The sequence below is a fragment of the Polyodon spathula genome, chromosome 23 (genome assembly GCF_017654505.1).
Source record: "Polyodon spathula isolate WHYD16114869_AA chromosome 23, ASM1765450v1, whole genome shotgun sequence".
Classification (NCBI taxonomy): domain Eukaryota; kingdom Metazoa; phylum Chordata; class Actinopteri; order Acipenseriformes; family Polyodontidae; genus Polyodon; species Polyodon spathula.
Window position 1 is genome coordinate 13997966 of NC_054556.1, and position 26101 is coordinate 14024066.

The 26101-nt window shown below is 45.1% G+C and overlaps 1 protein-coding gene across 1 annotated transcript in view; it reads left to right on the forward strand.

Annotated features, from left to right (window-relative positions):
* The window catches only part of LOC121297954 (rho guanine nucleotide exchange factor 3-like), a 106555-nt gene that overhangs the window by 5498 nt on the left and 74956 nt on the right, over positions 1 to 26101 (forward strand). Inside the window, exon 2 of the mRNA XM_041224586.1 lies at positions 24254 to 24320. Within this exon, the coding sequence (XP_041080520.1) occupies positions 24254 to 24320 (67 nt within the window). The remainder of the gene's footprint in view (positions 1 to 24253; positions 24321 to 26101) is intronic.

A 26101-nucleotide genomic window follows, 5' to 3' on the forward strand; every position in this document is an offset into this window, starting at 1 on the left:
TATCAGAACTGAAATCCTGGGGAAGGTAGAAGATCCCCTTTTCTGCTCTGTCATTTTCTTTATAATTCAATGAAGTAACCTTGTTCAGTTTAACTCCTAGCTCACTGGTGTCTGCAGCTGGACTTTTTTCTGTTATAGTTTATCATTTCTGTGCATTCTTGGTGTTTTTGTTATACAGATTTTTACCATTAACAGCCTGCTATTTATTCTCATCCCCTTATTGTGTATCATATTGATGGAGGTAACCTTTTGAAGCTTCCCTAGGTTCCCACATGAGGGCAGCATTGAACATCCTGGCTCCCTCTACTCCAGTCCAGTGGACTCTGCAGCATAAGGATAGCTTGACGGAGAACGACGGAAGAGTTTCTGTCTTTTAATGTTTGAAACTTTTAGACAAAATACTAAACTTTGAAAGTTTGGATAGTAAAATTTAAACATTTAAACACCTCTACCCAGCACCTTCAAGTAGGTTTTCAATGTCGTGGCTGGCTTGGCAGGTCCATGTTCTGCAGTGATCTTGCTTCAGTGTCATGGCTGCCTTGGCAGGTCCATGTTCTGCAGTGATCTTGCTTCAGTGTCGTGGCTGGCTGGGCAGGTCCATGTTCTGCAGTGATCTTGCTTCAGTGTCATGGCTGCCTTGGCAGGTCCATGTTCTGCAGTGATCTTGCTTCAATGTGATGGCTGGCTTGGGGGGTCCATGTTCTGCAGTGATCTTGTTTCAGTGTCGTGGCTTCCAGTTCTTGTTTTGTTGCCGTTTTCTATCACATCCTTAAAACATATTTTTTAAAAGTTCAGAGCAATACTATACATTCTCTGTTAAGACCATTCCATAGTTTGTAAGAGGTTCTAAATCTGGGGATGTTGACAGTGGAACTTGACAGAAATGGTCTAAAATGTTGAGATTCAGGTTCAGTCTACCCTTCAAATAGTCCCATGTGACTGGCCTTCTTTTCATCCAGTTTACCCATCTGTTTAGAATGAAGGCCGCTGTGGATTCCTACAGAGAAGCTGCCTGTTAGTGCCCATGTTGAAGAACTTTCTCACATAGCAGTCAGCAGGTAGTGTGTGTGTGTGTGTGTGTGTGTGTGTGTGTGTGTGTGTGTGTGTGTGTGGGTGGGGGGGGGGTACTTTACCCCTTCCTCACCGCCGCTCTCCACCCTGCATGTTGCACAGCGATTCACTGAAATCCCAGCTCCACACCTTCCACTCCTCACTGATCTTACAGAGCAATTTACTGATATCCCAGCTCCACAGCTCTTCCTCCTCACTGATCTTACACAACGATTCACTGAAATCCCAGCTCCACACACTCCACTCCTCACTGATCTTACAGAGTGATTCACTGAAATCCCAGCTCCACAACTCTTCCTCCTCACTGACCTTACACAGCAATTCACTGAAATCCCTGCTCCACACCCTGTACTCCTCACTGATCTCACAGAGTGATTCACTGAAATCCCAGCTCCACACACTCCACTCCTCACTGATTTTACAGAGTGATTCACTGATATCCCATCTCCACAACTCTTACTCCTCACTGATCTTACAGAGCGATTCACTGAAATCCCAGCTCCACACCCTCCACTCCTCACTGATCTTAGGGTTTGTTTTTGATTTTATGCACTGCTGTGTTCTAGTCATGGAAGAAAAATACAAATGTGACAAATTACATTTGGCTTGAAAGTGTGTTCTGTAACCAGACACATTGAGGGAGAGAGTCTCAACACATTTATTGTGGATTGTCATTAGTACAAATACAAAGGAAGAAAAACAGAAATAGCCATTCTAAAATGCATAAGGGGACCAAGTACATTTATGTACAGCCTATTTCTGGTTTGGTACGTTTATTGGGTGTGTATTTCCTTTCTGAAATAATTGTGCTTGAGTTGATTCTGGTCTAACACAGCTCTCCTGTTAGAGAAAGGGTTACGTCCCTATTGGAGATCCAACCCATGGTCTAACACAGCTCTCCTGATAGAGAAAGGGTTAAGTACCTCTTGGAGCTGCCAAGGATAAAGGTACTGTACGAACTGTGGAGGGCTCACGTGAACTGGGGCTCAGAATGTCTCAAATGAGGGGAAGCTTTGGAAATCGGCCTCTTCAATGCAGTAAAGTTTTGCCCCTTAGCTTTCCAGCTCAAGTTGACACAGCTTTGAGGTTTCTTACATCCTGCTGGCCTGACTGCTGTTCACTGTGAGCATTACAGGGGTTTGTTGGGAAACTATATTGTGATTGATCTATGAGGTGCCTGCGTCTGGTGACAAACTGTATTGTGATTGGTCTATGAGGTGCCTGCGTCTGGTGACAAACTGTATTGTGATTGGTCTATGAGGTGCCTGCGGTTGGTGACAAACTGTATTGCGATTGGTCTATGAGGTGCCTGCATCTGGTGACAAACTGTATTGTGATTGGTCTACGGGGCTGCGTCTGATGACAAACTGTATTGTGGTTGGTCGATGGGATGCCCATGTCTGGTGACAAACTGTATTGTAAGTGTATCCATGGACAGCTAAGATTGTAAATGTACATTTAACAGATTCAGTGTTTAAATCCTAATAATGTGTAATATAAAGCTTGCAATGAATTAAGGCAGGAAATTTATAGTATCATTAATACAAGTGCCTAGTACATCGCATTTATTCATTGGTCATACTACAAGTCAATTAACGGCAAGTTCTCATCAAACTATAAGGGGAGGGGGGGTGACTATGATGTTCCTCTGCCTTATATTTTTTTGTTCACTGAGATGAACACATTGCATAGATTTATTATTTTATTCTGTGTGTGACAGGCTGTCCTGGAGCCTGTCACACACACTGACAGGCTGTCTTGGAGCCTCTCACACACACACTGACACTTTGGCTGTCCGTGGTGATGTGCTGCTGATTCAGCAGTGTGCATGCAGTGACTATAGCATGGTGATGTACTGCTGATTCAGCAGTGTGCATGCAGTGACTATAGCATGGTGATGTACTGCCGATTCAGCAGTGTGCATGCAGTGACTATAGCATGGTGATGTACTGCTGATTCAGCAGTGTGCATGCACTTCCCTGAACCTCATGAGACAACACTGCCCTGAGACCTGTCTCTGACGCATCCATCTGCAGGGAGAACCTCTTGCCGAATTCCGGACTGCACAGCACTGGCTTGCTACACAGCCTCTGCTTCAAGGCGAGAAAGGCCCTCTGGCACGACCCCGTACACTGAACCGTATTTGGGGCAGCCTTCCAGGTGAGGTCTGTCAAGAGAGCAGCGAGCATGGTGAAGCTCGGGAAGAACTTCCTATAATAGCCCCTAGAAGCTGGCTGGTGCTCCGTGCAATCCAAAGGGCATGGTCCTGAATTGGTATAACCTGAAGGGAGTCGAAAACGCCGTCCTCTCTCTAGATTCCGGAGTCAGGGGTATCTGCCAGTACCCCTTCGTTAAATCCAGTGTTGTCATAAAATGAGCCGTGCCTAGACGCTCCAGCAACTCATCTACCCGGGGCATCGGATAAGCGTCAAACTTCGATTTTTCATTGATTCGTCTGAAATCAATGCAAAACCGAGTTGACCCGTCTGGCTTACTAAAACTTCCAGTCACTTTGGGACTCTTCTATTACTCCCAATCTCAGCATTTCGTCAATTTCCGCTTTTATTACCTGTCTTTTACGTTCAGGTATACGGTATGGCCTCTGGCGAACTGGCGTCTCCGGCTCAATATTAATGTGATGATGGGCTACTCGAGTCTGCCCTGGGGCGGGAGAGAACACATTAGGAAATTCCGCCACCAGACCGTGAGCCTGACAGTTCTGTGTTGGTGTCAGATTCTCCGCAATCTGTACGGACCCTTTTCTCGCCAACACAGAAAGATCAGGTCCCAGATCTGGGACGTCATCTGCATGTGCCACTAGCAACGCCTCCGGTTGCAACCATGGCTTCAAGAGGTTAATGTGATAAATGTGTTTCTCTCTCCGTCGCTCTGGTTGGCAGATCTCATAGTCCACCCTCCCAACCCAGCGTGTAACCTCAAAGGGTCCTTGCCACTTAGCCAGAAGTTTTGACTCCGAACTGGGTAATAATAGAAGTACCTTATCCCCCAGCGGAAATGTGCGAAACCGGGCTTCTCGGTTGTACTGTGTCTCCTGTCTGTGCTGAGCCTGCTGCAAATTGTCATGCGCCCATTTCCCAACAGACTCAAGACGTTTGAGCATGTCCAATACATACCGGACGGTATTGGTCGAATTGTCCTGCTGCTCCTCCCACATCTCTCTGACCAGATCAAGCATGCCCCGGGGTCTCCGCCCATAAAACAGCTTGATTGGTGGAAACCCTGTGGAAGCCTGGGGTTCCTCTCTGATTGCAAAGGGAAGGGGAAGAATCAGCTGGTCCCAGTAACGCACATCACTATGAATAAACCTGCTCAACATGCTCTTAAGGGTCTTATTAAAGCGCTCCACAAGACCATCGGTCTGAGGATGAAACATGAGGTCCTAATGGTCTTAATTCCCAAAAGGTTACATGTTCCGCGGATTGACCGGGACATAAATTTGGTGCATTGGTTGGTTAATATTTCCTTGGGGATCCCCACCCAGGAGAAAACCTTCTCAAGCTCATCGGCAACAGACCTAGCGGACATAGATCAGAGGGGAATGGCCTCTGGATAACGCATAGCATAATCCAGAATGAACATTAGGTGGGTGTATGTTGCCGCACTACTTTCCAGTGGCCCAACTATGTCCATCCCAATACGCTCAAACGTAGCTTCCACTAGGGGCAAGGGCACCAGTGGGGCTCATGGGACGGCTCTAAGGCTGGCTTTCTGACTTTCCCCACAATGTTCACAAAACCGTTTGATGTCACCATCCAGCCCCAGACAAAAGAACCGTGTCACTAGCCTTGCTTTAGTTTTGTCCCTTCCCAAATGACCAGACAGGGGAATAGCGTGAGCGAGCTGCAACAAATCCTCCTTAAAAGGCTGAGGAATGAGCAACTGGTGACGCACTTCCCCCGTCTGGGGTAATTATCAACACAGTACAGAAGGTCTCGATTAATTTTGAATTGGGGGATACGTGGCGGCAAGTCTGGGCTCAACCACCTGACCATTAACCACAGTCGCTTGGTCAAAGAGCCTTCCCAGCACGTCGTTACGTCCTTGCTCGAGCCGGAAATCACAGGAACGAGCTGAAAAATCAGCACCCATGGCCTCCAGCTCGGGATCGGGTCGGGATCGGGTCGGTCCCGAGCGGTGGCAGCCAGGCCAGACCCCGATGCTGGCTCCGCGGCCCCACACCCAGGCTCTTCACCAATCGCCCCCACCTGAAACCTCTCGGACTTCCTGCCAGCCCTCATTCTTAGTGGCCCAGCTTTCTCGTTTAGGTGGTTGCATCTGGGGTCAGCCAGCCCATGGCATAATCCTGCAGGCAGTGGGCGATGGTCTGTGGATGCTCCCCCTGCCGCGAACTGCTCCTCATGGAACTTTTTCCGGTAACCCTCCGGTGTGGCTCCCACATGATTAAGGATGGCCGCCTTTAGTGTGGGGTAATCCAGCATGTGCTCCGGGGACAGCGTCCTCGCTGCTGCTTGCGCCTCTCCTGTCAGCTGAGGCAAGAGGTAACTAGCCCACTGGGCTTGGGCCCACCTGGCCGAGGTCGCCATGGCCTCGAACACCTCCAAGTAGCCTTGGGGACGATCCTCAACCGTCATCTTGGTTGGCCTCTGTAACTGGGGTTCTGGAGCTGCTGGTCTAGCCACCCCCTGCACCGCAGCAGTGAGGGTCTGGCGCAGGAGGTCCATCATGGCCGCAAATTGTCTGGTGTCCATTCTTGCTCCCTCTGTGGGTGCACTGCTTGTAGGCCAATGCCAGTGAATCCCACAGCTGACACCACGTGTCGAAGGGTGGTGGGTGATTCACTGAAAAACACGGGAGACAGACAGGTGTAATTGAAACACCACACAGATGCCCAGTTTTATTATTACTGACCCTTTGGTCGGTGATTTGTTTTAGCCCACAGAGGGCGCTGTTGTCCCTGGCCTGACTATCAACGATGATAGACAGGACCACAGAAATACCGATACTGGTAAAGGAATCAACTGCTGGCGCACTCGCAGGTGCTCAAATAATAATGAAAACAAAAGGCGAAAGAAAAAGGGAAAATAAAACAGGGTAATAAAACTACAAATAAAAGGTGTCGCACGACCCGGGTCACTGACCTACACTCCCCGCTCCCTCAGCCTACTAGCCACAATACTTCGGGGTTCTGCCCAAGGTCTCCCCGCTACCACTGTGTCTCTCTGTGGTTTCGTTTTGTTCCTTTTTTGTTCCTCCCGGGCTGTTTTCTCCTGGCCGTTCTCAGTGCTGGATCAGCGCTTCCGACACTCAGCACCTCTAAGGGCAGACCTGAGGTAACAGCAGAGTGGTATTTTATAGGGCTAACAGTTCCCCCAAGACCCACCTCTCAGCCACTCAGAGAGGGAAAGCCCACACCCTCTCTCCCACCTCTCCGTGTCACTGCCAACACTCTAGCAGAGGCAGTACAGATCTCTCAGGGATTTTTTCCCCTTTGATTTGCACAGCCTACTAAAAAATGGGGGAGGGGGGGTGTGAAAAAATAAATCAATTAAATAAAAACCTGAAAAGTCTTCATTAGATAAGTATTCACCCCCTTTGCTTTGACACTTCTAATTAAGCTCAGATGCAACCAATTGCCTTCAGAATTCACACAATAAGTTAAATGGAGTCCATCTGTGTGCAATAAAAGTGGTTCACATGATTTCAGATTAAATACACCTGTCTCTGTGAGGTCCCACAGTTGGGTAGTGCATTTAAAGCAAAGATACTATCATGAAGATCAAGGAGCTTTCAACACAACTCTATGATAAAGTTGTGGAAAGGCACAGATCATGGGAGGGGTATAAAAATATTTATTTCAAAGTCATTGAATATTCCTTGGAGCACAGTCAAGTTGATCATTAAAAAGTGGCGCAAGTATACGGCACAACCCAGAATTTGCTTAGGCCAGGCAGTCCTCCCAGATTGAACAGCATGGTAAGAAGGGCGTTGGTCAGAGAAGCCTCCAAAAGGCCAATGACAACTCTAAAAGACCTACAGCGTTCCATGGCTGAGATGGGAGAAACTGTCCATGTGTCAGCAATAGTTGAGGTACTCCACAAATCTGGTCTGTATGGAAGAGTGGCAAGAAGGAAGCCATTTCTGAAATAGCCCATGTAAAATCCTGCTTGGAATTTCCAAAAAGGCATGTGGGAGACTGTAAAAAGATGTGGCAAAAGATTCTGTGGTCCGATGAAACAAAAATGTAACTATTTGGCCTAAATGCAAAGCGTTATGTCTGACGCAAACCCAACACAGCACATCACCCAGGTAACACCATCCCTATTGGTGGTGGCAGAATCATACTATGGGGATGCTTTTCATCAGCAGGGACTGGGAAGCTTGTCAGGGTAGAGGGGAAAATGGATTGAGCTAAATACAGGCAAATCCTTGAGGAAAACCCACTTTAGTCTGCAAAAGACCTAAGACTGGGATGGAGAGTCACCTTTCAGCAGGACAATGACCCCAAGCACAAAGCCAAAGCAACACTGGAGTGGCTTAAAAACAAGAAAGTGAATGTCCTAGAGTGGCCCAGTCAAAGCCCGGACTTGAATCCGATTGAGAATCTGTGGCAAGACTTGAAAATTGCTGTCCACCAACGATCCCCATCCAACTTGACAGAGCTTGAACAATTTTGCCAAGAAGAATGGATGAATATTGCATGATCCAGATGTGCAAACCTGGTATAGACTTACCCCAAAAGACTCACAGCTGTAATTGCTGCCTAATGTAGTTCTACCAATTATTGACTCGAGGTGAATACTTATCTAACCAAGATATTTTAGTTTTTTTTTTTTTTCATTAACTGTTGTTTCACAATAAAAATTCTCTTGCCTCTTCAAAGTTTTGAGTTGGTTGTGTAAATCAAAGGGAAAACAAATCCCATTTAAATGCTTCAAGATTTCAGGTTGTAACCAACAAACTGAAAACATCTAAGGGGGGTGAATACTTCCAACAGGCACTGTATATTTGCATGCTGTTGGATGCATGATGTAACTTAAAAAAAAAGATGGTGAGTAAGTAGATTCAAGAAAATGCACAGAGTCGTTTTCGTCAATCAGTTGTTAGGTTTATTGAAATATGCAGGGAGTCTGGTCCCAGGTACAGGACAAACAGAATACTCGTCCTTACAATTTTTGCATGACATTAAATACCCTTCTGTATAGATGGTCCACCTCCTCTTTCTCTGACACTTAACCAATAGCAAAGGTACAACACATTATTCGGTTACCATATATTTAATTTAATGTGTGTGTGTATGTGTAGTCTAGTGTGATGACCTCTGAACCCTTGGCGCCCCAAAAGGTCCATACATCTAGTTTTTGTCATCTTCCTTGTTCATATTTCTCTGTATTCCTTGAGACCCTTTGAGTCCAGTGGCATTATCTCTTATTCTTCCTGAGAACCTTTGGGTCCAAAGGCAGTCCCTGGGAGCCTTTTAGCTCCTTTATGCTTTGCATTCCAAAAGTCTTAGAGCCTGGCCCCTTCTGGTCCACAGCATTGTTATCTTGTTAGCTTGCAGTCAATGCTGGGCAAGAAGCTTGTAGACGCAAGGTCTCTATCAATTGTTAGCAGTACATGCAATTTGAACCAAACAGTCTGCTATCTGCAATATTAGTCTCTTTTCAGAAAAGAACACCAGTATAGCTCTGCCAGTCCACATGCGTAGCAAACTGCTAATCAATTCACGATCCATGTTTTCCAACAATGACATATATTATGGATGTACTTGTGAGCTTGCAAACTTGCAGCCTTTAACCTCTAGCCATGCCAATGAAATAGCCCAGCTGCTTTCTTCACATACCCATTTTAGCATACAGGTCAAGCCTCGTCCAGGGGATGCTTTGTTTTTGTTCATATACACCAGCTCGAGATGTTGATGTGGTAGAGGCTGTCGCTACAGTATAGCAAGGTGATAAAAACGCAATTATTTTCCCAATCACATGACAGTGAAGGCTGTGGAAAGAATACTTTTTTCCCTTGTTTTTGCCAAATTGAATAGAGTGGCCTGGGATCTTCCTATGGGCTGTTTGTTGTCCTCATGCTACCATGGCAACACACTGGATCTGCATTGAGGGCAGCTGCAATGGGGTGGGCTGCCATTGCAACCGTGCACACACTGCTGAGAGACTGACTGAGAGACTCACCAAAGGCAATGCTGTGCTCTGTTAATGGTTCACGAAACTGCTCAAGACTCTTGTTGCTAATTCTGAACATCAGAATGTATTATATTTATAAAACCTGACAGAAAAAAACATTGTCAAATAAGTCACTGTAAAGCTTTGTTTAGTAGGGTCTGGTACAGTATGTGTCAACTCTGCCTGCTCTGTTCTATTGCGCTCTCTCTCTCTCTCTCTCTCTCTCTGTGACTAAAGTAACATTAAAAGCAGCCTGTACTAACATCTAATCCAAGTGAGCACTCATCACAGCAGGAGTCCTGACTGATATTAGGAACAAAGTGCTTGGTGCAATCAGACTTTTCCACATTAGAAAGGAACTCCCATGCTTCCCTGCTCTTTTTTTATGACTTGTGAATCATGGTCATGGCTTCGTTCCTATCAGGGGCTGCAGCAGCTTCCTGTGCCCTCTCTCAGTGTGCCTGGTCTGGGCACAGGCTGTGCACAGTCTGTTTCCTCTGTAAGGGTGGTGCAGACAGAGATAGAGTTTGGTGTTCTCAACATAGACCCCAGTGGCAATCCACACCAGAATTCAGCATCAGTGTAATAATAATCTTTATATTGTGCCTTTCATAGCAGACCACCATCACAAAGCACTTTACAAGATAAGAGACTAGGGTGTGTGACCTATGCATCAGAGTCACTTTACTGCAACGTCTCACCCAAAAGACAGAGCACAAGAGATTAAGTGACTTGCTCAGGGTCACACAATGAGATGTGGCTGAACTGGGATTTGAACTGGGGACCTCCTCATTACAAGTCTATTTCTTTAACCACTGGACCACACAGCAGTGTGCTGTTTCTCTGTGTGTGTGCAGCCCTGCAGTGTGCTATGTCTCTGTGTGTGTGTGCAGCCCTGCAGTGTGCTATGTCTCTGTGTGTGTGTGCAGCCCTGCAGTGTGCTATGCCTCTGTGTATGTGTGCGCAGCCCTGCAGTGTGCTGTGTCTCTGTGTGTGCAGCCCTGCAGTGTGCTATGTCTCTGTGTGTGTGTGGAGCCCTGCAGTGTGCTATGCCTCTTTGTGTGTGTGCAGCCCTGCAGTGTGCTGTATCTCTTTGTTTGTGTGTGCAGCCCTGCAGTGTACTGTGTCTGTGTTTGTGCAGTGTGCTGTGTGTCTGTGTGTGTGGAGCCCTGCAGTGTGCTGTGTGTGTGTGTGGAGCCCTGCAGTGTGCTGTGTCTGTGTGTTTGTGTGTGTGTCTGTGTGTGTGTGTGAGGTGTGTCTGTGGGTTGTGGCAGCCCTGCACAGTGTTGTCTGTGTGTGTGTGGGACAACCTGCAGTGTGCACTGACACTGTGTGTGTGTGGGTTGACAGCACACTGCAGTGTGCTGGACGGTGGTGACTGTGCAGACCACACAGTGTTACTGTGTCATGACAGTGTACTGTGTTATCTGCAGTGTGCTGTGTGTGTGTGTGTGTGTGTGCAGCCCTGCAGTGTGCTGTGTCTCTGTGTGTGTGCAGCCCTGCAGTGTGCTGTGTCTCTGTGTGCTGTGTATCCTCTGTGTGTGTGTGTGTGTGTGTGTGTGCTGTGTCTCCAGACACTGTGTGTGTCTGTGGCAGCCAGAGTGTGATACCTCTGTGTGTGTGTCTCCCTGTGTCACAGTGTGTGTGTGTGTGATCCTCTGCAGTGTGTGCTACACTACAGTGTGATGTGTCACGCACCACAGTGTATCTGTGTGCAGTGTACTGGCGGTCCGGGACTGGTGCAGTGTGCTGTGCTCTGTGTGTGTGTGTGCAGCCCTGCAGTGTGCTGTGTCTCTGTGTGTGTGCAGCCCTGCAGTGTGCTGTGTCTCTGTGCGTGTACAGCCCTGCAGTGTGCTGTGTCTCTGCTGTGGATAATGAGGCAGGTTCTCAGATGGCACGGGGAATGCCCTGGCTGGTCTCTCTCTTTGTGTTTAGTGCTCAGGGATTCCCCAGTGACATTTTCACATTCTGGAGCCCTGCGAGTGAACTGAAACTGCTGAGCTAGCCAGTCAGCAGGGCGCCTGTTTTCTTTCAGTTTTCACCTCTGCTCTTTCATGGGAAGCTGTGGTTATCGGTTCAGGGTGTGACAGGGTGACTGTCCCTGTACAAATAGTCACTGTTCAGGGTGTGACAGGATGACTGTCCCTGTTAGAAATACATGTGTTTGTTTTACACGTGTCTGTGTAAGGAGTAATTTGGGGTGATTGTGTAGATGTGTGTGTTATGGTAATCATTTTACTTTTCATAAGTACCGATACATATCACCCATTTCCCATTCTAAATCAGTTTAAGTAGCTTTGAGAGCCCAGACTATTGTAATAGATCATAACAATGGATACATGTAAAATGACCATGGCTTAAAGCAATGCTCTAGACCCCTGCTTGTTAGAATATTCACCTGTTTAAAATGCTGTTCTGTGTTCTGAGTGATTTCCTCCTGTTTCTGGCCCTAAACCTGCATTTCTCAAGTGAGGTTGTTTCAGAAATGACCAGTAGGGTGCGTGCAGCTGTAATGGCTGCTTCTCCACAGCTGTCAAATGGAAGATAGTGATTGGAACAATCTCTGTACAATATCACAGAAATGACACCCCCTAGTGGTCGCTTCTTTAAAATAACACCTCGCTTGATTCTTCATGTAACAGTAAACCGGGTGAATGTGATCTGAACTAAAACACACAGTGAGTGACAGAGCTCACAACAGGATGATATTGAACAGAGGAGCAAGGAAGCATTGGGAGAGGTCGAGGAGATAAAGCAATGAAACGGGTGGCAGAAGGCTAGCTATTCTGCTTTTAAAGAAATGCTTGGAAGTATCAATAGAGCTGGGCACTATTAACGTGGTTTGATATATTTTTGAACACGCTGACCAAGCTTTATTCTGGGGTTCTTTTCACATCTTCCAGCCTCGCTGCTGATGGTGTGTGTTCAGGGGGAGATTGTGAAAGCAGCACACTGCAGAACTCCAGCCATTGCAATAGCAGCAGTGAGAGCAGGATCCCAGGCAGGAAGCTGTGTGTTCAGAGGGGCTGGACCTGGGCTGTGGATTATTCCTGGAATCTATTTCTACCCACCTCAGGGTTCAGGTCATGTTACAGTGGAGGCAGGACTAGTCTGCTACTCTTTGAACTGAATCTCCAGCTCATAATTCATTTTCTTCATGTGAAACAGGTTCAGAACAGTGAGGGGTTCAGCATTTTCTGGTGGGGTCTTAGGACCCTGTAACCCCACACTGAAAGATCTGTTCCGATTGCATGAGCAGCCTCTCCTGCATTCCTAGCAAATGGGTGCTGCTTTTCTGAGCTTCAGTTCCCTTGTTAGCTTCGTGCATAGTGCTGCTAGCACTGGGTTATCCATTTCCGCCAGTCACGTTTTAACAGCCTTGTATGAAGAATAAAATCAATCCCCATTTTATATATGCAACAAATTCATGCACTTACCCGTCACAAATCCATCACCAGTTTTCTGATACAAAGCCCATCTCTTTAATGTTACAATTTATCTGAATATCCATCACAGCCTGCATTAAATAAATAAATAAATAAATCTCTAATGCCAAATCAGTCTGTTTTTATTGTGCTGTTACACAGCGCTTCCTCCAGTTTCACCTGACGAAAATGCAGCCAAAACAAAGTGAAGAGACAAGCTAGGGTCATGTAACAGTTAGTCATTAAACGGTTTTATGTACTGTGGTGCATTTTATTTATCTGTGATCTTTAGTTGCTTTTGTGCATTTTCATTTGCAAGTGAACTGTGAAATTAGGGCTTATCAAGCACTATATTCTGCAATTTTGAATACTGACTCGGGATACTGTTTTAATTGTGGAAACTGTATTGTTGTTTTTGTTGTTGTTGTTGGTGTTTTATCTTTTGGTTTTGCTAAATTGCATTACTTTTTACAGTTTTGTGCATGGATAACATTTTGATTTCATTTTACTGCTGGGTTGTTAATAGAGAATTTTACACACTGCTACAATACGTACCGGATTTAAAAATATGTACTGTATTACAGTCCACGTGTCGTCTCTTTTGGCAAGAGATATTTTCAGAATCATGTCGTTCTGAATTAAAATACTTCTTCTATGAAAAAACAATACAATACAGTACATCTAAATGGAAGCCTGTTTTTTTTTTTTTGTGTTCTCTGAAAAACGGACAAGGGTTGGAACGGGGCTAGAATGCAGAAAGAACGGACAGAATGTCAGGACGGGGAAGCAGCAATCAGAAAGAATGAAGGGCTGAAAGTCTTCATGAAATATTCAGCTATGCATCACACTCGTTTAACTGTCACTGCAGTCAAACTTTGATAGGGTCAGATATGTGAGTGCTGACTGTATTGTTCTCTCATCCCGCCCACATGTGCATATTTGCACAATGTAGAGCTCAAGTATTATTTCTTCAAATGATAGGCAATGTGGGAGCAGTTTTATTAAAGCATTGGTAGCTTCATGGAGTGTATGAGCCAATTAGAGTGATCCGAGTAGAGTGGGATTGGAGGGTTTACACTAGCGAGGGATATGATTGGCTCCATGGGCTCGCCAGTCAGTTTTAAGTGACAAGTGCTTTGAGCGCCTTTTTTTGAAGTGATGGATTTTAATAAAAACAATTCCAGTCAGTGGATGTACTGCTTCTGCTCTGTTTCTCCAAGCTGTATAATGTCCTGTATACAGCAGGATAACAGGACATGGATTGAAAGTGCAGGGTGATAAATAGCATTGCATCTTAGTCACTCAATAAATAGCATCTTAGTCACTCGTGGTTACACATATCTGAAGGACCATGTGTACAATTGAGATGAAAGCTGTTGCAGGTCTGATTCACCTCAGTGGTCTACAGTAATTGTAATCAGAGTGTGTGACCTACTGCACAGGAAGTGATTACCAGGAAGCACCTAAGCTTTATTTGTATTTGAAACAGAAAAAAGTCATCTAAAAGCCTAAAGTGCTAAGTGTATGGAAATGGCTTCTTCTTATCATCAGGAAGAGCTCTTGCGGCTGTGACCAGTCTGCACCACCAGGGGTCAGCGTTGTATAAAACAGGAAGCTCCTTGCAGGCTGGGAAAGGGAAGAAATGGCTTGGTTTAAGCAGGTAACTTGCCTAAACCTCTCAGCGACTGGAGAGCAGTACTAGCAGAATTATATTAATAAAGATTGCTTTAAGTACATCTGCCAGCAACCCATCAATTCATCCAGTGTGTAACCCCATATGTGCTCTATGTTATCAGATGGGAGACCTTGCTGGCTGTCCAGTTTGTTTACCCTCATCCAAGGTAGTTTTCCCTTCAGAGCACAAGTTTCCAGCCATTTTGAAACTTTGTCAATCTGTAAGCCAAATAATCACGCTCCTGCTACAACTTGCAGCAGGTGGAGGTTATATATGCAAACTGAAGCTCCGTTATCACTCAAAGAAGCAAAACAGAAATGCTCTTTTTTGTTATGATATTTTCAACATGACCTTATTATAAGGTTGAAACCTTCTTAAATATCTTTTTAAAACGATTTCTCACATATTTAAAAAAAACAAAAGCATAGAGTCTGAAATAACAGCGCAATTAGCTTTTAGCCTTAGTCCCACCTTTTAGTAGTGGAAAGCAGATCGTCTGTGCAATATGATGCTTTGGACACAAGAGAGCGCTGATGTTTGGCACTTGAATGATGAGATTTGTTTTGTTTCCTTCACTGTCTCAGTTGACAGTATATATAGAATGGTTTTGCAGTGCATAAAAACACGAGTTCTGCGTTCAGTCACTGCGTTTACAAGTTGACTGCCTTAGAAAAGTAAAAGCACAGTGAAAGCAAAGCAAAGGTAAGCTTTGTCAAGTATATTGAAAACAGAAAAACTTTTCTCCGCATTTAAGATTATGATTTTTTGTTAGTTTCGGGGTTTGTTGATTAAGACTAGAGCTGAAGAAATATACATATTGCTATTGTCTTAAGTAATTTCATTAACAATTCCTAGGATTTGGTTCAGGAAATATTTAAAGAGAAGATGCTGCAGGAGCCTCAGTGTGTGCACAGACACTGCTCTACAGGTTATTTGTGTCTTATAGTCTATAGTTTCCTTGCATGAGCACACAGCCTCTTCACTGGACACATTGATAATCTCTAGAACAGTTTCCATAGTAAAAGCATAGCAAAACGGAATAAAGCATGGTAAAACATAGCAAACCAGGGTAAACTATGTGAAATGCACAATATAACCATGGGATAACTGTATTGTAAAGAATACTCTGTGTGTGTGTGTGTGTGTGTGTGTGTGTGTGTGTGTGTGTCTATGTGTCTATATATACACACACACACACACACACACACACACACACACACTCACATATCTCCCTCCATCTGAGAACGAACACCATTTAATATGAGTTTCTACGTCAGGAGACAAACGTTGTTTTTTAGTTTTAGTCAGAAAGTTGAGCAGCGTCTCACCGGTGTGTTTAAAGCACTTTGCCACCAGTTTAGAAGCTTGTTTTTGTGTTGTCCCGCATTGATTTTGTGCTGTTAGTCACCAGGAGGGTGGGAAGCAGCGAAACTAAAAACAGAATCTCGCCAGCCTGTTTCCATAGCGACCCGCGCTGTTCAGTTCAACAGGAAACAGAGCAGAAACAAAGGAAGCAGGTGACAACATCAGAGTGTATCGGGTTTTCTACTCCAGGCAGACCCGAGAAGCCAGGATGTGAGGGTAGGCCGATGAGCGCTCGCTCAGCTGCACCTCTTATCCTCAGCTTCCTCTAAAACACCCCACCTGGGATGACGGAGCCCTCGCTGAGCTGCACCCCTGAGCCTCAGCTTCCTTTCAAACACCCCACCTGGGATAATGGAGCCCTCGCTGAGCTGCACCCCTTATCCCCAGTTTCCTCTCAAACACCCCACCTGTGATGATGGAGCCCTTGTTAACCCTTAACCAATCCGTCATTGTGATGATGTTGTATAATGCACTGGGGAGACTGCATCTGATCCCAGCATTACACAAACAGTGAAGAGCAACCAGCCTAGGGCTTAAAGGACTGGCTTACAAAGCTGAGGGAACTAGAAAAAAGAGTTGTGACAAAGTTAACCCTAACCAATGGTTAAAGCTTGGACAGAGGGTAGGGGAGGTGTGGAATTGGTTAACAAGTGTTGGTTTATATATTGAACCACATCTCCATTATTTTGGGTTCCTTATTCATTTCTGTTTGAAATCCAAACCCATGACAAATCTAATCCTGATTCTTTGCAACAGCTGTCATAGTTAATTTATGAGCCGGATGTCTGCTTGGCTGCACAGAACAGTTTATTGCAAGTCAAAATCATTGAGAAAGAGGTAAAAGCTTTTGTAAGGAATATGAAACTTAGTGAGTGACACATCAAGCCAAACAATTTCCCGCTGGAGAGACGTGTTGAGGCAAGACTGGAGATAACGAGGCGGCCGAGCCGATATCTGAGACCAGCGGGCACTTCTTCCAGGATCACTCACTGGATCTGACAAGGACAATGTATCTTTATTTATTAGAAATAATAGGGAACTACAAGCGTGCAAAACATTCCTCACATTGTTTGGCTGTACATTTTCTCCTTTTCTTCTCCGCTGGTCTGTTTGTTCAGTATACACAGCTAACACAATCACTCCACCGCATGCTCTCTGCATTACGGCACATTTTCCAGTATATTACTACAAGATGTCCGCTAACCTGGATGCTTTGTATTGGGGTGTAATCTAAGCTATAAATAAATGACTAAATGCCAGTAGTTCATGTTGAGAAATGTACTGAGATGTGAACTCTATGCATTTCAGATTGTTGACTGGGCTTGACTCTGCTTGTTTTTGTACCACCCCTGGCATTGACAGCTGAGACAGAGCCTGAGGAACGTGGCCTTGCCCTGTCCGCTCGCAGCACACTGCCCGTGCTAAAGCTCACCAGTCAGGTTGCAGGTTTCCCAGCCCTTTCCCATGGTTCGACCTTGCATTTACTACAGGTTGCCGTGGCCTGCCATTTTTAATGTGTAGTATGCTTACCTGTCTTTGTTTTCCAATGCTTTACCATGCTTTCGCTGTGCTTTATTTTACTGTGCTGTGCTTTTACTGTGGGCTCTATAAGGGTGCAGCAGATCATTTCACTGCAGGATTCCTGCACACTGCCAGTCCTCTCAAAACACAGGGGCACCACACCTATTCAGCAGGGGTGGGTATACTTTATAGTTGGAACATGTACTCATTAGTCAGGTTTCCAGTGTTTCAAATTTTAGCTAAACTTTAGCAATATACAGGCCAAATACAAGTTTTAGCCTCAGTGTTTACATAGTAGTAAGTGCACTGTAATCAGTTTATTACATACAGTGTTCAGTGTTTCTTGACACTCTTCCATTTAAATGCTGCACACATACAGTCTTTTATACAGATACACGTTACAGATAAAGTTTAGCAATGTCTGAATTGAAACGGAGCCCCCCATTATTTAGTTGCTCAGCTGCAATGTCTGTAGTGGTTATTTGCCATGTGGAAGTGCTTGTGTGTGTGCGTGACCATACTGCGCAGTGGCTGCAGCTCGTGGTGGTCTGTTTTCTCCTCGTGCTAGATGGCTCTCATTCTGTGCTCCCAGCTGCACAGGGCTTTGTGTGATATGTGTTTCTGCAATCACATGCCATTGCAGACACAGCTCTGCCTCAGAAGCAGCTCAGCACAACGAGAGCCGTTGCTTTCTGACTGCGCAGCGAAACCGACTGCACTGTTTGAAAACAGACTATGTGGGAAACCAGGAGCAGGGACAGCTGCTTGCTCTTAGACACAACAGAGCATAGGCATATGAGATATAACAGTGAGTGCAGGACACTGACACACAGGCACTTTACAGATGAGATATAACAGTGAGTGCAGGACACTGACACACAGGCACTTTACAGATGAGATATAATATTGAGTGCAGGACACTGACACACAGGCTCTTTATTAGGGTGTTAAGAGGCCCAACGCAGCCCCTGGAAGGTCCGGTATTTCCCAATACTGCCCACCCTGGAGGGTCTTATTGCACTTAGAAAATGGGCAAGTGTTACAAAAAAAAAAAAAAAAAAAACCCAGAAACAAGTTTTGTGGTTTGAAACTTGAACAGAGACATTTGATTTATTTTGAATCCTGATGGGTAGGTGGCTCAAGGATATCTGTCCAGGTGAAAAGGCACTCATGCTGGTACTTTTTATTTCCATTGAAAGTTAATATACCCCCCTGCCATGGGTACTAGCCAGTGAGATGCCAGGAAATAAAAAGCCCATTTTCTAAATATTCCTTAAACCTTCAGTGTAAGGCCACCTCTATATTAAGTCTGCCTTGTGTTGCTCAATTGGCCAGCTGTAATACCAAGGTTAGTTGTATCAAACACAGAACACTTTTATTTGTGATTGTTTGAGCTGTTTTGTTTTAACCAGTCAGGAAAAGGTCTGTCTGCATTGCAGTCTCTGGAGTTGAGAACTCCAATGACTGCAGCTGCTTGTATAAACTCAGAGATCCCTGTGTTGAATAGGAATGTATGAGCAAGATCACCTCATTAAACATTACAGGGCACAGGGGCGTTCTTCACTGCAGTGCACACTAACACTTCACTCATTAAACGTCACAGGCACAGGGGCGTACTTCACTGCAATGCACGCTAACACTTCACTCATTAAACGTCACAGGCACAGGGGCGCTCTTCACTGCAGTGCACACTAACACTTCAGGAGTGTTGAGTAAATGTCAGCGGAAGCTAACAATGTAAGTGGAAGCTAATCTGTATGGAAAAAAACATATCTTGGAAGTATCAATTAGGAATCAAAAAACTATCTCTGGACTATATTGAAACCCAGTGGTAGAGTCCTGCATGGAGCCGATTTTTATGACCGGTTCCTACAGGACCCGACCCGAACCCGCAACCCACTGTAACACAGTCTTCTTACCCGCGACCTGACCCGACCTGACCCGACCCGACCCGACCCGACCCACTTTAATAAAACCTGCAACCCGACTGGACCCCTCAACTGTTTGTCCTTTACCTACTGCCTGTGCCGACTGACTCTCACGTTCTCATTCACACGCACATGTCTCTACCATTCTACACGGATTGAGTTTAAACAATAGGCTATACAGCGTGGTAGCTTTCTCTAGTGGTCTGAATATATTTTAACGTAGTATCATATTAACTATCTCAACTTACTTTACTATAAAATATCTGTGTATTTGTTTTGTGCCACCAGTTGAAAGGGAGCTACACCTGTGCTTTCGCAGAGTTTTGTGGCTGTCGTTCACAAAAACATAATGACAGGTTTTACAAGCAACGGATCCAGTCACGTGTTCATTATTTTCATTCGCTATGATTGTAAAAGAATTCCACACTATTGATTTATCCCTAGAACCACCTGATATAAACCCTGTGCTCTTTTGTTTCACATCGTCCAGAGGCATTTTAATATCACCAAGCAGACATGATAAAAAGATCTTGCTACGTAACAAACAAGCGAGAACAACACTACTTAGTAAGCTGACTCCTCCCTAATCACCTCCTGCTTTCGTGCTGGAAATACCGGTACATTTACCTTCTAATGTGTTACTTGGGAAAGGGTTACAGACGAGTACTCTGAAAGGACAGAAAAAGTTTTAGGTGATTCAAATTCAGACCTGAGATTTTTTTTTTGACCCGAACCGCAAACTGCAAAAAAGTTCACATTCTGACCCGAACCCAACCCACTTTTGCTGTTCACCCGCGGGTACCCGACCCGATGCAGGATTCTACCCAGTGGCACCAACAGTTACTCAGACAGACACCTGTTTAATATCCCCAGAGTATTTGAACTCACTTGAATAGAAGGTTCCCTGTTTCTTTGCATAGCTGACTAGCTGCAGTGAAATGTTGATTGCATTGAGCATTACTAGTGCACTCCTGAGATATAGCTTATATATAGCTTGACATATTCAGTTAACAGAATTAGTATGATTACCCTGGATTATACAAGTCATTGAGATATAGGAAAGAGCTGTCTGTATATAGGCATGTATGTCACACTTCCATTTGGACTTAGTTTTGATGTCAGCACAATTTAATATCAGAATCTGGGGCTATATGGAGGAGCTTATCCGTCAGTCCATACATGTACACGTATGTCACGCTTCTACATTTGATGTGTACAGTCATTAAAGCCAGTGTGGAATGCCCCCCCCCCAGGACCAGAATTGGGTGCTCCTGCTCTTACTGCTGTGAAGTGTCAGGTATTAAAGATGGTGTTCCAGGCAGGCATTTGATACAAGCTGAGCTTTATTGTATTACTGACGCTTTTTCCCAAGGTACTTACCTAAGATTTGTTTTTTTGCCAGAACGATACCAACCAGACCCTTGCCTGGTAAAAGACTTCTGAATGCTTCAGATAGCGCCTTCTCAATAATGACATGATGCTGTATCTCTGGTACACATGAGAGCTTTTAAAACCAACATTGCTTCATACTGTGATAAGGTAGTCAAATAACATTCCCATTGATACAGGATGTTATTGTTTATCTTTATCACCTGGGAGATTGCTATTGCGTGGTTAATGCACTTCACAGCAATAAACAATGATGGTGCCAATGCGTGGGCTGCATGGAAGAAAGCCACCGCACACACAAACAGGAACATTTTCATTTCATCTATGGATGACTCACCAATACTGTTTTTTTCTTTTTTTAGCCAACACTTTCAATTCTTGGAGCGCCATATATGGGAAATGACTTCCTGGGAGAGACTAGACAGTGTACTGTACTGAAGTCCATCTCTGCTCTAGTTTTTCTCCGACTCCTCTCTGTCTCCTCTATCTCATCTCTGTCTCCTCTTCTCCTCTCTCTCTTCTCTTCTTCTCTCCATCTCCTTTCTGTCTCCTCTATCTCCTCTCTATCTCCTTGTGTCAGGCTGGCGAGTGAACTGCAGTTCAAAAAAATAATACTTTTATTAACAAATAAACACAAAATAAAAGGGCACAAGGGCCAAAACAAAAGTATTTAAGCACAAATAAGCAAAACACAAAAAAGCAAAACTTACACTGTTCCAAGGGTCCCAGGCCTCTACAGTGAGAGTGCTTTCAACGAAAGTGACCTAGGATTTTAATTTTGTTACAAACAAAACAAAAACAAACAAAAAAAAAAAAACAAAAAAAACCCCACAAACCAGCAAGCACGACCATTATCTTACTTCCTCAGCTCCCTCCCCTACCTAATGGGAAGCTGAGGCCTCCTTTTATGTCAGGTGGCTGGGTGCTGATCGATCGTTAATTATTCCAATCAACCCCAGCCACCTGAACACTATAAACCCAGGCAGGTAGGGGAATTTAACCCCATCCCTGCCAATCCATACAAGGCAAAACGCTGCTGTGCCACACACCTCCCCCCAGGTCGCAAATCGGACAACTCCCCCCCCCCTTTTAAACCCAAGCCCTCCCCCCCAAGAGTTCCAGTTCCAGCTCCTCCAGCGGCAACGACTGCAGCCCCTCCACCACCAGAGGTGGGGGCTGTGGCCGTTCTAGTGGCCTCTGAGGCAGGGCTGGCACCTGCCATAACGATCGGGTCCCCCTCCACTGGGCTCCTTTCAGCAGCACATGTAGAAGCTGCTGTGGATCGTCAGCCTTCTCCCCTTCTGGCTCCCTGGTCCATGGCTCCTCCCCTCTGCGCTCTGGGGACGGCGGCTCCACCTCTCTGTTTGAATGGCTGGAGCCTCTCCCATGTCTACCTCCAGGTAATTAAGGACCATGATGGCAACCTCTGGGAAGGACGCCACTTGATGTTGCTAAGTCAACCCGAGACAATGATGTTAAAAAACTTCAAATAACAACTCCTGGAAATGTAAAAGCTCCTACAAGTACCATTAGCTGGAGTGTTTTGGGTTTTTTTTTTGTAAACTATTCACCCCTGCCTGTCATGCACTTCAATTCATGAGCATCCCATTCAACGCACCTGCTGGCTTTCAGACACTTAGCCAATCTAAGTCAGAGATTCACAGACAAACTTTATTCACAGCACAGGCATCACAAAGGAGCAGTCAAAAGATTATATTTTTCACATAACGCATTTAAGCGGTGAGATCTGACGCTTTTTAGATCAGTAAAATAGCAAAGCAGTGCATTCTGAATGCAAAAGCAGGATTCCTACTGCATGCTGGACCAAGGTAAGAGTGTCCCATTGCTGTCCCCTTTTAAAAAGCAACGGCTGCATTTGTGAGCAGTGCCATCATATATACAGCACGCTTTATGCATATTTTTAGCTCTGCAGAGAGTGCTGGGAGGTGCCCTGCTCTTTATGGGCCTCGGTGGGAAGCCACATTGTTTGCTAGCTCTAATAGGGTTGTTAGGATGACATCACAGATGGAGAGAGGGCCTGTGCAGTGAGTGATGTGGTGTGTGTGGGGTTGCAGTGATAAACACAGAGGTTGAAATGGTACAAGGCATAGACAGTAATTACTGAGAGCTGGTGCTTAAGATTGGCTTTCTCTCAGTGCGCTAAGCGTGGGATGCTTTTATCCCTCAGAATTGCAGTTAGTAACACCTCCACTGTCATTAACTATTAGTCACATCTCTAGATTTCCACTAATAGGGTTTTTCTTTTTTTAATGAAAAGTGCTTCAAAATGAATGTTCTTTCTGACCCACAAGGCTTTTTGATACATTCATAAATCATAATGATCTTCAAGGCAGTATTATTCCTTAGCAAGAAGGATGAATGGATACAAAGTTTATATAGTAATAATAAAACAGATTTCTTTGACAGACTTTTCTCAGCATCTTCATTTACCAGTTTTACAGGCGCACGGAATCAGTCCTTTTCTAATTGATTGTTTGAATCTGAAAACAAGTGTTCGGCATTCACTGTGCCAATGCCACACTCACTTTAACCCATTAGACACACCCAGCCTGACACACCCAGCTCTGCACGGTTACATGCAGTGTATAAGAGAGGGTTTGGGAATCGATTCCACAAATAGGTCGCTTAATGTGCATGTAGAGTAAAAGAGGCACTTGAAACATCAAGGATGGAAATAAGACTCCTATTGCAGAGTAGTGTCACACATTCCAGGTTTTACTGTGAGCTTGATTAGCCACAGTGTATAGGTAACAAGCTCAGGTGTGTCTTAAACTCATAGTAACAACATTAATTAATTAACTGCTATACCGCGGCAGTCTTTTTTCCATCCCTAGACAAGAGACTTCAAGTTGAAACATACACAACAACAGGTGGATTTTTATAACAGCACATGATCTTGGTTATGGGTTACTCTTTGAAGCGATTTGAGTGATCCTGTTATGAACAACACAAAAGCAGGTTACTTTTCAGCCAAACCAGGACCACAGCTTCCCGTATCCTGAAGCCTGTTGCTCATGCCTCAGTGCCTTGCTGCTGGCATGTTTGTTGATGTCTGTGTTGAGAACATCTCAGGCCTGACATTCTTCTGGAGGAAGTCTGTCCAGTTGTGAACTGTGAGCAGAGGGTCAGCCCCAGTGTGTACCAGCCAGGTGGGACAGGACAGGGTGGGGAGGTCAGCCCCAGTGTGTCCCAGCCGATTGGGACGGGGGGGTCAGCCCCAATGTGTCCCAGCTGAGCGGGACAGTACGGTGGTTAGCCCCAGTGTGTCCCAGTGTCTCGGCTGTATCACATGTCTTTAAGGCGGGGCACGCATCAGCCTACTGTTCATGACTGGTAGGGGAAGAGGATGGCTGCAGAGGACACTTGAAAGGCGTCAGTCAGTCAGCGCAATAACCCTAACCCTGTTAAGTGTGCAGGAGGAATTTCACTGATACACAAAGGACATTTTTTAGAAACACACCTTGAATTATCACTTCAAAGCAATAAATTCAACTGCAAGTGAAAAACAGGAGCATTGTAAGTGAACCGTACCCATAGGCATTGGTTCTGAGCAGTCATCACAGGAAATCTCAGGGACTCTGGGGCATGCTTTGCCTTCCAGCCATTGACAACGGAGGCATGATTTGGTTTGTCGCAACAGTAACTTTGTTGTAGAACAGGTTTTCTGATGAACACTAAATACATCCATCTCTTCTCTCGCAGGTCCACAGTGCAGCCTAAGAGCTCCTTCTCTCTTCTCCCATCCACAAACGGCTGGGGTTTCAGACGGGTAAGTGAAGTAATCCGTTTTCTTACTGGGTGGGATTGTTACTGGCTGGGTCAGAGGTTCCCAGGCTGTCGTGCCTGAGCTAATAACAGCTGCTCCCAGAAATCTCCCCAACGGCGCCTCCCTCACTGATAAACATGAATCTGATAATCACTTATACTTTTTAATGATATACAGTATAGTTAGATAATTAAACACTGTAGCTAATCTTAGATGTCTTTACAGTCTGTACACATACATTTCGGGTGGCTGTATTCATCAATAGCAAGGCCAACTATACGTTATATCAAGATATTTTTTGTAGGTAACAAGTTGCAGCATTTTTACATTTTGCTGAGTACAGATTATTGATCTCTCTGTAATACAGTACTCAAGACCTGGAGAGGGACTGGCTTTTTTAAAAACACCAATAATAATGTTTTTTACATTAATAAATAAATAAATAAATAAATAAGAGTTGGTCCTACTCTGAAAAGCGCAAAGGCAAAAGGAAAAAAATCAGAGAAGAATGAAATATTTTTACCAGCATGAAGCTAGCAGCAAACGACTAAACAATAATGCCTCTGCTGAACTGCTCCCACCTCAATTGCTTCTTGCTAGATTTACAGTTGTTTTATTGCTGTTGTAAAATGTGCCTTCAAAATAGAGCCCCAGGTGTGAGGTGAGGCCTACATGACCTCTTATCAGGTTTCAAACAGACTGCACCGTTCTCCATTGTATTTGCACCGTGAGCCTCAAACGGACTATACTGTTCTCCATTGTGAAACTGGAACTGCAGCCCAGGCTGGAACACTCAGAGATTTAGCAGGGCCTCTGTTTCCAGTACAGATCTCACATGCTGTCCACTTTGAACTGGTTAGTTCCGGAAAGAAGGTGAACAAAGTTAGGCATCACCCTATTTGGAGTCACGTGTGTAATCTCTAGCTAGATTATTGCTATTCCCCTCTGCTTTATATTCTATATGTATAAGCACCACTGAGAGCTGCAGGTCAGTGGACTGTCAGGCTGTGTTCAGAATAACCAAGCTATTTGGTGTAGGAAAACTTATTGAGTGGATGATAATCTGGCATTTTGAGGTCTTGTTTCATTGGAAATCACCTCCTTATGACTTCCTAGTAACAGTACCAGAACTGTACAGTCAGAGGGGCCCTCAAGCACCGGCAGTATTAGTTTGAAGCGGCCATGTTTCAGGAGGCCCCAGAGGTAGATTGCTGCTCTGTCTGTGTAAGAAGGGGTTGGGTGGTGGGGAGGCTGTCCTGTGTAGTGGAGCGAGTTTGTTTGTTCTAGTGTAAGGGATGTTAATTAACAGATAGAATGCACTCTTTGAAGAGCTTCTCTGTTGAAGCAACTCCACGACTCTCTCACATACAGAGCCAGTGAATGAAGCCTTTGCCAAACCTCCCTGACACCGTACCGCCTGTGCCAAACCTCCCTGGCACTGTATAGCCTGTGCCAAACCTTCCTGGCACTGTACCGCCTGTGCCAAACCTCCCTGACCCTGTGTCCGCCTGCACCAAACCTCCCTGGCACTGTACCGCCTGTGCCAAACTTCCCTGGCACTGTACTGCCTGTGCCAAACTTCCCTGGCATTGTACCGTCTTTGCCAAACCTCCCTGACCCTGTGTTCGCCTGTGCCAAACCAGCCTGGCACTGTACCGCCAGCTGGCACTAGCTGTGTTTCGAGAGTGGCCAGGCTAGGAAGGTCAGGCAGGGAGACTCGTTTGAAGAGTGGATTCCACACCAGCACCCCGGGGCCTGCTGCTTGTGATAAATCATTCCTAACG